Source organism: Teleopsis dalmanni, chromosome 2, assembly GCF_002237135.1.
Source record: "Teleopsis dalmanni isolate 2A chromosome 2, ASM223713v2, whole genome shotgun sequence".
NCBI classification, from domain to species: domain Eukaryota; kingdom Metazoa; phylum Arthropoda; class Insecta; order Diptera; family Diopsidae; genus Teleopsis; species Teleopsis dalmanni.
Window position 1 is genome coordinate 244,016,303 of NC_051847.1, and position 12,998 is coordinate 244,029,300.

General features: G+C 33.4%; 1 protein-coding gene across 1 annotated transcript in view; it reads right to left on the reverse strand.

Annotated features, from left to right (window-relative positions):
• Positions 1–10,877: 10,877 nt before the first annotated feature.
• Positions 10,878–12,998, reverse strand: part of LOC119677222 — a 13,423-nt gene continuing 11,302 nt past the window's right edge. Inside the window, exon 4 of the mRNA XM_038088493.1 lies at positions 10,878–10,885. Within this exon, the coding sequence (XP_037944421.1) occupies positions 10,878–10,885 (8 nt within the window). The remainder of the gene's footprint in view (positions 10,886–12,998) is intronic.

Genomic DNA, 12,998 nt, shown 5'->3' on the forward strand with positions numbered 1-12,998 from the left:
ATTATATTCTGTCAATAAATAGTGACGGAATGACATATTTTGAAATGTGTTACGCGGTCCACACAACTAAGTTGAGAATTATTTTTGTCATGCATGTTTGTTAATAACTCAATTATGTATTATTCATTTTTTAATGTTTTATACCGGAACTTTTTAAGATCGTTATACATGTGAAATTTATTGTGCGCAACAGTGCGCCAGTTCATTATATTCTGTTAATAAATAGTGACGGAATGACATATTTTGAAATGTGTTACGCAGTCCACACAACAAAGTTGGGAATTATTTTTGTCATGCATGTTTGTTAATTATGTATTATTCATTTGTTAATGTTTTATAACGCAACTTTTTAAAACCCTTATACATGTGAAATTTATTGTGCGCAACAGTGCGCCATTTCATTATATTCTGTTAATAAATAGTGAAGGAATGACATATTTTGAAAAGTGTTACGCAGTCCACACAACAAAGTTGGGAATTATTTTTGTAATGCATGTTTGTTAATAACTCAATTATGTATTATTCATTTTTTAATGTTTTATACCAAACCTTTTTAAAACCCTTATACATGTGAAATTTATTGTGCGCAACAGTTATATTATATATTATATTCTATATTACACATTATATTCTGTCAATAAATAGTGAAGGAATGACATGTTTTGAAATGTGTTACGCAGTCCACACAACTAAATTGAGAATTGTTCTTGTCATGCATGTTTGTTAATAACTCAATTATGTATTATTCATTTTTTAATGTTTTATACCGGAACTTTTTAAAACCCTTATACATGTGAAATTTATTGTGCGCAACAGTTAAATTGTATATTATATTCTATATTATACATTATATTCTGTCAATAAATAGTGAAGGAATGACATGTTTTGAAATGTGTTACGCAGTCCACACAACTAAGTTGTGAATTATTTTTGTCATGCATGTTTGTTAATAACTCAATTATGTATTATTCATTTTTTAATGTTTTATACCGGAACTTTTTAAAACCCTTATACATGTGAAATTTATTGTGCGCAACAGTGCGCCATTTCATTATATTCTGTTATTAAATAGTGACGGAATGACATATTTTAAAATGTGTTACGCGGTCCACACAACAAAGTTGAGAATTATTTTTGTCAAGCATGTTTGTTAATAACTCAATTATGTATTATTCATTTTTTAATGTTTTATACCGGAGCTTTTTAAAACCCTTATACATGTGAAATTTATTGTGCGCAACAGTGCGCCATTTCATTATATTCTGTTAATAAATAGTGACGGAATGACATATTTTGAAATGTGTTACGCGGTCCACACAACAAAGTTGGGAATAATTTTTGTCATGCATGTTTGTTAATAACTGAATTATGTATTATTCATTTTTTAATGTTTTATACCGGAACTTTTTAAAACCCTTATACATGTGAAATTTATTGTGCGCAACAGTTATATTATATATTATATTCTATATTATACATTATATTCCGTCAATAAATAGTGAAGGAATGACATATTTCGAAATGTGTTACGCGGTCCACACAACTAAGTTGGGAATTAATTTTGTCATGCATGTTTGTTAATAACTCAATTATGTATTATTCATTTGTTAATGTTTTATACCGGAACTTTTTAAAACCCTTATACATGTGAAATTTATTGTGCGCAACAGTGCGCCATTTCATTATATTCTGTTAATAAATAGTGACAGAATGACATATTTTGAAAAGTGTTACGCAGTCCACACAACTAAATTGAGAATTATTTTTGTCATGCATGTTTGTTAATAACTCAATTATGTATTATTCATTTTTTAATGTTTTATACCGGAACTTTTTAAAACGCTTATACATGAAAATTTATTGTGCGCAAGAGTGCGCCATTTCATTATATTCTGTTAATAAATAGTGACGGAATTATATATTTTGAAATGTGTTACGCAGTCCACACAACTAAATTGAGAATTATTTTTGTCATGCATGTTTGTTAATAACTCAATTATGTATTATTCATTTTTTAATGTTTTATACCGGAACTTTTTAAAACCGTTATACATGTGAAATTTATTGTGCGCAACAGTGCGCCATTTCATTATATTCTGTTAATAAATAGTGACGGAATGACATATTTTGAAATGTGTAACGCAGTTCACACAACAAAGTTGGGAATTATTTTTGTCATGCATGTTTGTTAATAACTCAATTATGTATTATTCATTTGGTAATGTTTTATACCGGAACTTTTTAAAACCCTTATACATGTGAAATTTATTGTGCGCAACAGTGCGCCATTTCATTATATTCTGTTAATAAATAGTGAAGGAATGACATATTTTGAAATGTGTTACGCGGTCCACACAACTAAGTTGAGAATTATTTTTGTCATGCATGTTTGTTAATAACTCAATTATGTATTATTCATTTTTTAATGTTTTATACCGGAACTTTTTAAAACCCTTATACATGTGAAATTTTTGTGCGCAACGGTTATATTATATATTATATTCGACATTTCATTATATTCTGTCAATAAATAGTGACGGAATGACATATTTTGAAATGTGTTACGCAGTCCACACAACAAAGTTGGGATTTATTTTTGTCATGCATGTTTGTTAATTATGTATTATTCATTTGTTAATGTTTTATAACGCAACTTTTTAGAACCCTTATACATGTGAAATTTATTGTGCGCAACAGTGCGCCATTTCATTATATTCTGTTAATAAATAGTGAAGGAATGACATATTTTGAAAAGTGTTACGCAGTCCACACAACAAAGTTGGGAATTATTTTTGTAATGCATGTTTGTTAATAACTCAATTATGTATTATTCATTTTTTAATGTTTTATACCAAACCTTTTTAAAACCCTTATAAATGTGAAATTTATTGTGCGCAACAGTTATATTATATATTATATTCTATATTACACATTATATTCTGTCAATAAATAGTGAAGGAATGACATGTTTTGAAATGTGTTACGCAGTCCACACAACTAAATTGAGAATTGTTCTTGTCATGCATGTTTGTTAATAACTCAATTATGTATTATTCATTTTTTAATGTTTTATACCGGAACTTTTTAAAACCCTTATACATGTGAAATTTATTGTGCGCAACAGTTATATTATATATTATATTCTATATTATACATTATATTCTGTCAATAAATAGTGAAGGAATGACATATTTTGAAATGTGTTACGCAGTCCACACAACAAAGTTGGGAATTATTTTTGTCATGCATATTTTTTAATAACTCAATTATGTATTATTCATTTTTTAATGTTTTATACGGAACTTTTTAAATCCTTATACAGGTGAAATTTATTGTGCGCAACAGTGCGCCATTTCATTATATTCTGTCAATAAATAGTGAGGGAATGACATATTTTGAATTGTGTTACGCAGTCCACACAACTAAATTCAGAACTATTTTTGTCATGCATGTTTGTTATTAACTCAATTATGTATTATTCATTTTTTAATGTTTTATACCGAAACTTCTTAAAACCCTTATACATGTGAAATTTATTGTGCGCAACAATGCGCCATTTTATTATATTCAGTCAATAAATAGTGACGGAATGACATATCTTGAAATGTGTTACGCAGTCCACACAACTAAGTTGGGAATTATTTTTGTCATGCATGTTTGTTAATAACTCAATTATGTATTATTCATTTTTTAATGTTTTATACCGGAACTTTCAAAACCCTTATTCATGTGAAATTTATTGTGCGCAACAGTGCGCCATTTCATTATATTCTATCAATAAATAGTGACGGAATGACATATTTTGAATTCTGTAACGCAGTCCACACAACTAAGTTGAGAATTATTTTTGTCATGCATGTTTGTTAATAACTCAATTATGTATTATTCGTTTTTTAATGTTTTGTAAGGATGGAAATTTCTTTATTGAATTTTCCTCCTACATGCTTCCACCTAGAGACCTGAAAGTATTAAAAAAAATTTTTGAATTTAATAAATTTCACTAAATGCACTAACTTACCAAAGAAGAAAACAAACAAAAGAAATCCACCCCGTATGTGCATGTGCACAAAATATGAAGAAAACTGGAAACTTTATATTGAATTATTGTAACCTGAAAATAATGTAATATTATCAGAATAATAAATAGTATGAATAAAAGATATAAAATACTTACGAAATTTATTTTATATACACTTATTTAATTGTTGGAAATTAGACTACTACACGTGAAGTAAAGAATCAAAACAAGATACAGGAAGAACAAGCAAGAGTTGTCAAAAGTTTTCGCCGTAATAATTATTCAAAGATGACGAGAAGAGAGCGCAAAGGAAAATAGAAACCCAAAATGAGTACTGTATGCCAGATGAGATAGCAAAACTAACAACGGAAAAATAAACAAAGATCAGCAAACCAGCAGTAAACAAAAATGAAACGCTACATAAAAAGCTCGGCTGTTCAGGTATATAAGACGCACACTTTTCATATGAAGGGTACTTGAAATATTACTTCAAAGGCACATACACCTAGGAAGAACAAGTCAACTAAGCTCTAGAGGCACAAAGGCATAATAACTATTAGGACACGACAGGTGGTTTAACGTCGACTGGGTCCAAAATAGTTAATAAAATTAAAATACATAAGGATATTTTATATAAAAAAATATCGAATCAAGGTATAATAACTATTAGGACACGACAGGTGGTTTAACGTCGACTGGGTCCAAAAATAGTTAATAAAATTAAAATACATAAGGATATTTTATATGAAAAAAATATCAAAATCAAAATATAATAATTATTAGGACACGACAGGTGGTTTAACGTCGACTGGGTCCAAAATAGTTAATAAAATTAAAATACATAAGGATATTTTATATGAAAAAAATATCAAAATCAAAACATAATAATTATTAAGACACGACAGGTGGTTTAACGTCGACTGTGTCCAAAATAATTGCTAACATCAAAATATATAAGGATATTTTATATGAAAAAAATATCAAAATCAAGGTATAATAATTATTAAGACACGACAGGTGGTTTAACGTCGACTGTGTCCAAAATAATTGCAAAAATTTATATAATTATAAGGATATTTTATATAACAAAAAAAAAATATCTTTCGGAAGGAATAATTACTAGATAATTATTAAGACACGACAGGTGGTATCACGTCGACTGTGTCCAAAGTAATTCTCTGTAATACACAAAGGAGACTGACTATAACGAAAATCTCCAAACGAAGGCATAATTGTACTTGAATACGACCGGAGGTCTCACACCAACAATAAGGTCAGAGGAATACAAAATCAGGGGCTTGAAGAAGGAAGATCTATCAAAGATATTCAAGGACTGACACTTCTCCAAGAATATCTTTATTTTATTATTAAATTTTTATCCTTTTGAAAAAAAAAACTACATATTTAAATTTTGTATATATATACATATATATTTATTTTATTTTTTTTTCTGTGGAACAAAGTTAATTTGTTTTACTATACTAAATAAATATTTAAAATTTATGAACTCTGAATAAAGTATTAAGTAAATAAAGAAATTGAAATAAAATCACAGCGCTTTGAATATTTTGGTCACAATCTATAAATTTATTGTGACGACTTTGGTGAGACTGAGCATACCTCAACAAATAGGCAACGACTGCGAGAAAGGGTCGTTACAGTTGGCGCCCGAGCAGGGACCAAAATATTCAAAGTTCAGTAAACAAATTCAAGTAAAATGTCAACCGTAGTAAAAGGAAAATTAGACGTGGTCGAACAGGAATCTCGAAAGAGTGGGAATCTAAGCAAATCTTGGGTATATAACGCCAGGAAAGAAGAATTGATATCTTACGCTACAGAATTTGGGCTTGAAGCCAATGGGTCTGTGGAAGACTTACGAAAAAGGATTACTAACTTCATTGATGACGATAATCTAGATTCAAACATCACACAGAGATTGAAAGAACTGGCCCTCCGACACAGCCGGTCCACACCAACCCTTCAAATCCCAGGCAATGAAATGAGTCCTATATTTCCCCCTTCACACTCATACCTACAAACCATCGAACACGTACGGAAGTGGTCAGTTAAATATGATGGAGGTAAAGATCCATTAGCATTTATCGAACGAGTTGAAGAACTAGCGGAGACTTATGACATAAATGTACATCTGCTTCCCCGTACGATGCCTGAATTACTCAAAGACGAGGCACTTGCTTGGTACAGGAATAATAACCAGCATTGGAAGTCGTGGACAGCATTCAAAACTGATTTTTTCTTATTTTTCCTGCCAACCCGATACTTTGAAAAACTGGAAGATGAAATCCGAGCACGCAGACAGAAACCCCGAGAAACTTTCAAAGTCTATGTCGGAGCTCTTCAAACATTGATGCGACACGCGGATATGACATCAACTGCACAACTCGAAAGAATATATCGGAACGCACATCCTGATTATCAATTATACATTCGTCGACATGACTTCAAAACGTTAGGGGAATTGATCTTAATGGCAGGCGAATATGAAGCCATTCGGATAGAGCAAGACAAAACCGCACCTCAACGAACGAGAGACGAAAGAAATCACATAGTACAAACCTCTGAACAAAGGATTTCAGATGTATCTAAGGCCTGCAGACGATGTGGTAAACAAGGGCACATCGCAAGAGGATGTAGAAATCAACAGGTTTGGTTCTGTTGGATCTGTGGAAATAAAAATGTCCGAACTATTGATTGTTGTAGACGAGATTCGGGAAACGGCGAAGGGGAACGTTCGGTAGCAGGAAGGACGTTCACACAAAACCACGACCCTGCGAAATTCTAGAAGAGATTCAAGTTAACGAGGCTCGTATTGTGGCCAAAGTCCAACTTAATGGGAAAACAGTGGAAGCAACGTTGGATACCGGAGCCTCTAGGAGTTTCATCAGTGAGTCCTTGGCACGAATTTTAAACACAGGATTTCGAAGGGATCTTCCATTAACACGAATACGTATGGCGGACGGCAGCTCGAAACATATTGATGAAGGAATTACAGCCAATATCAAATTAGGCCAACAGACGGTTCAAGGTGATCTTCTCATTTTACCTGAAAGTGTCGATCCTCTTATACTTGGTTTGGATTTCTTCAAAGCAATGAGAGCTACAATAACAATCGGTGGAATCAATGTCCGACTAAAAGAAACCAAGAAAACGACATGTTGTAAGATACCTACAAATATTTTCTTAACCAAACAAGAGGAATTGACAATAGCGCAAGAATATATAAACCAGGAACTGATCGCGTTTGGAAAACTCAAGGGAACTTCCAATATTACCACTCATAAAATCATAATGAAAGATGACCGGCCCATTAAACAACGCTATTTTCCAAAAAACCCGGCCATGCAAGGAATCATTGACAACAAGGTAAATGAACTGCTAGGTAAAGGATGCATCGAACCATCTCGAAGTCCATACAGTGCACCAATCGTGTTAGTCCGTAAAAAGAATGGCGAGTGGAGATTTTGCGTAGACTACCGGCAGCTGAATTCCCACTCTATACCTGATGCATACCCATTGCCCCGAATCCATCACATTCTTGACCGATTGCGTAATGCTAAGTATATTAGCAGTATAGATCTCAAAGACGGTTATTGGCAGATCCCAATGGATGAAAATAGCAAACAATACACGGCGTTTACAGTGCCCGGAAGAGGTTTGTTCCAATGGCGAGTGTTACCTTTTGGTCTCCATTCAGCACCAGCGACGTTTCAACGAGCGCTCGATCAAGTGATAGGAGCAGATCTGGAACCATACGCTTTTGCATACTTAGATGACATCATTGTAACTGGTACATCATTCGAGCACCATCTAGAAAATTTAAAAGAAGTACTGAGTCGCTTGAAAGCAGCCAACCTTCGGATAAACGTGGATAAAAGCGAATTTTTCCGAACAGAAACTAAATATCTGGGGCACTTAGTTAGTTCACAAGGAATTCATACGGACCCAGACAAAGTTGCAGCTATACGCGACTTACAACCTCCTGCCAACATCAGACAAATAAGACAATTCCTGGGAATCGCGTCCTGGTATCGCCGATTTGTACCAGATTTTGCAAAAATTACTCATCCACTGACTACGATGTTGAAGAAGGGGAAACATTGGAAATGGGATAACAAACAGCAAGAAGCCTTTCTCGAAATTAAAAAACGTCTCACAGAAGCACCTGTGCTTGCATGCCCTGATTTTAATCAACGCTTCTATCTGCAAACAGATGCCAGCAATATCGGAATAGGGGCCGTCCTTACACAGAATTTCGAGGGTATAGAAAAGGTTATAGCCTATGCTAGTCGGCATCTTACCACACCTGAAATCAACTACTCAGCAACGGAGAAGGAGTGCTTAGCCATAGTGTGGGCAATCCGAAAAATGAAGCCATACCTGGAGGGCTATCATTTTACAATAATCACGGACCATCTGGCCCTGAAATGGCTCAACTCCATCGAGAATCCCACTGGTCGCATTGCACGTTGGGCACTGGAACTTCAACAATTTCAGTTTGACATACAATATCGACGCGGCAAACACAACGTAGTGGCAGACACTCTGTCAAGACAACCCGTAGGAGATATCAATCAAATAATAACCACTCCAGAAAACAACAAACCGAAAAAGTGGTATCGAAGAAAATTTCAAAACACTCGTGAGAGACCAAGTGAAAATCCAGACTTTACCATTTGTAATCAACAGTTGTACAAATATCTTCCAATAACTCAGACTGAACAAACTGAAAGCAAGTGGAGATTATGTGTTCCCGAAGAACAACGTCAACGCGTAATAGAAGAAAACCATAATGAAGCACATGCTGGACATTTTGGCATAAGGAAAACTGTTAAACGAGTGCAGAATCGTTATTACTGGCCTGGGATGGCCAAGGACATCGCTAATTACGTTAAACGATGTGATTTATGTCAAAAATATAAACCTATGATGAATAAACCAGCTGGAATGATGCTTACCACAATAGCCGAAGAACCTTTCACCACCATCACCGCTGACTTTGTAGGTCCATTACCACGGTCAAGAAGTAGTAACACAATGCTACTCGTTATATTGGATAAATTTTCTAAATGGGTGGAACTGATCCCCATGCGAAGAGCTACCAGCGAGAATACCATAAAAGCTATCAGAGAAAGGATATTATGTAGATTTGGAGCTCCGAAACATATTATCACCGATAATGGTCCTCAATTCACCAGCAACCTGTTTAAGGAATGGCTATCCAAAATGGGTATTCGACATCAACTTACAGCACCATATACTCCTCAAGAAAACCCCACGGAACGTGCCAATCGGACCATTAAAACGATGATAGCCCAGATGACACAAGGAGAACACAGACGTTGGGACGAAATGTTGCCGGAAGTAACCTTGGCTTTCAACACGTCAGTGTCAGATTCAACCAAATACAGCCCAGCATATTTAGTACAAGGACGGGAGCCAAGATTACCAGCTACACTTTTTGACGAATGCACAATAGGTACTGGTACTGTAGCTACAACACCTTTAAGGAGGGCAGATAAACTCCAAGAGATTTTTCACAAAGTTCGACAAAATTTACAGGCAGCAGCCACTACCCAAGCTAAATACTATAACGAAAAACGAAGGAGGTGGAAGCCTAAGATCGATCAGTTGGTACTAGTCAAACAACATCCACTGTCTAAAGCGGCAACTGATTTTTCAGCAAAATTAGCTCCGAAATTTGAAGGCCCTTACCAAGTAAAAACATTCATATCTCCAGTTATAGTTAGCCTGAAAGCAGTCAGAACAAACAAAATAATAACAGCCCACATTTCAGATTTAAAAATATATTATGGAAACCAAAAAAAAGTTTCGAAATAAATACTAACATATACATGTCAATGTTCAAAATACCGACTGTAGGGTACATCGTAAAACCTATCAACACCTAAAAGGATAACTTTATTAACGGAATAAGTTAAAGTTTAAAATTTACGGTAAAACAAAACGATACCGATATCCCTTAAAGTATAAAAAGAAACTTACTCAGATAATGCAGTCATTTACAAAGATTAGCAAATACCGTCAAGATGAGTCAGCAAGACAAAAAATTCAAAACATCCATTATCAAATTTCGACAACGGTTGGAACAACTACAAGAACAGAGGCCACGCACGAAATATGTACCAGTGGTCGAATCCAAATTAAAAATCAAGAGCGAAATACACAAAGTAATGAGGAAGTCCAAAGATATCAAAAGGCAACCTAAAAAGAAAAAAACACAAGTTAATAAAGGTATTAAAGAAAGCACTAAAGTCATACCAAAAATCACGCCAACAGATCGTGTAACACTCCCCAAAGCCAGCGGTTGGCGATCAAAGACAGGCCCGCAAGTTCAATTAGAAGATGTCCAAGAAAACAATGTCGAACGTTCCAACAGTACAATACAGCAAGAAAACGTTAAACCATCGCTTCTCTGGGAACCCATAAAAACACCATGCCATGATATAATTGAAGACATCATCGAACTGGACTGTAATTGGCAGCAAATGGAAGCAATGATGAATACATCGTCAACATTACCACCGAACATAACAAACGCAGGCGATAAATTGTCAAAAATTAAATGCACCACATGGCCGGCTGAACTGGAAACTCAGATACGTGAGGTAAAATCCCAACAGAAACGCAATAAACGTAGTACATTTCGGCGCACCGTGAACAACGTGATATATCTGGTGAGGATTAGTAAACGTGGCGAAGCAGCCGTACATATTGTTCCATAAAACAATAATATTTTTTTTTTTTGTTTTTCCCGAAGAAAGCGGGAAATGTAAGGATGGAAATTTCTTTATTGAATTTTCCTCCTACATGCTTCCACCTAGAGACCTGAAAGTATTAAAAAAAAATTTTTGAATTTAATAAATTTCACTAAATGCACTAACTTACCAAAGAAGAAAACAAACAAAAGAAATCCACCCCGTATGTGCATGTGCACAAAATATGAAGAAAACTGGAAACTTTATATTGAATTATTGTAACCTGAAAATAATGTAATATTATCAGAATAATAAATATTATGAATAAAAGATATAAAATACTTACGAAATTTATTTTATATACACTTATTTAATTGTTGGAAATTAGACTACTACACGTGAAGTAAAGAATCAAAACAAGATACAGGAAGAACAAGCAAGAGTTGTCAAAAGTTTTCGCCGTAATAATTATTCAAAGATGACGAGAAGAGAGCGCAAAGGAAAATAGAAACCCAAAATGAGTACTGTATGCCAGATGAGATAGCAAAACTAACAACGGAAAAATAAACAAAGATCAGCAAACCAGCAGTAAACAAAAATGAAACGCTACATAAAAAGCTCGGCTGTTCAGGTATATAAGACGCACACTTTTCATATGAAGGGTACTTGAAATATTACTTCAAAGGCACATACACCTAGGAAGAACAAGTCAACTAAGCTCTAGAGGCACAAAGGCATAATAACTATTAGGACACGACAGGTGGTTTAACGTCGACTGGGTCCAAAATAGTTAATAAAATTAAAATACATAAGGATATTTTATATAAAAAAATATCGAATCAAGGTATAATAACTATTAGGACACGACAGGTGGTTTAACGTCGACTGGGTCCAAAAATAGTTAATAAAATTAAAATACATAAGGATATTTTATATGAAAAAAATATCAAAATCAAAATATAATAATTATTAGGACACGACAGGTGGTTTAACGTCGACTGGGTCCAAAATAGTTAATAAAATTAAAATACATAAGGATATTTTATATGAAAAAAATATCAAAATCAAAACATAATAATTATTAAGACACGACAGGTGGTTTAACGTCGACTGTGTCCAAAATAATTGCTAACATCAAAATATATAAGGATATTTTATATGAAAAAAATATCAAAATCAAGGTATAATAATTATTAAGACACGACAGGTGGTTTAACGTCGACTGTGTCCAAAATAATTGCAAAAATTTATATAATTATAAGGATATTTTATATAACAAAAAAAAAATATCTTTCGGAAGGAATAATTACTAGATAATTATTAAGACACGACAGGTGGTATCACGTCGACTGTGTCCAAAGTAATTCTCTGTAATACACAAAGGAGACTGACTATAACGAAAATCTCCAAACGAAGGCATAATTGTACTTGAATACGACCGGAGGTCTCACACCAACAATAAGGTCAGAAGAATACAAAATCAGGGGCTTGAAGAAGGAAGATCTATCAAAGATATTCAAGGACTGACACTTCTCCAAGAATACCTTTATTTAATTATTAAATTTTTATCCTTTTAAAAAAAAAAAACTACATATTTAAATTTTGTATATATATACATATATATTTATTTTATTTTTTTTTCTGTGGAACAAAGTTAATTTGTTTTACTATACTAAATAAATATTTAAAATTTATGAACTCTGAATAAAGTATTAAGTAAATAAAGAAATTGAAATAAAATCACAGCGCTTTGAATATTTTGGTCACAATCTATAAATTTATTGTGACGACTTTGGTGAGACTGAGCATACCTCAACAAATAGGCAACGACTGCGAGAAAGGGTCGTTACAGTTTTATACCGGAACTTTCTAAAACCCTTATGCATGAAAATTTATTGTGCGCAACAGTGCGCCATTTCATTATATTCTGTTAATAAATACTGACGGAATGACATATTTTGAAGTATGTTACGCAGTCCACACAACTAAGTTGGGAATTATTTTTGTCATGCATGTTTGTTAATTACTCAATTATGTATTATTCATTTTTTAATGTTTCATTCCAAACTTTTAGAAAACCCTTATTCATGTGAAATTTATTGTGCGCAACAGAGCGCCATTTTATAATATTCTGTTAATAAATAGTGACGGAATGACATATTTTGAAATGTGTTACGCAGTCCACACAACTAAGTTGGGAATTATTTTTGTCATGCATGTTTGTTAATTACTCAATTATGTAT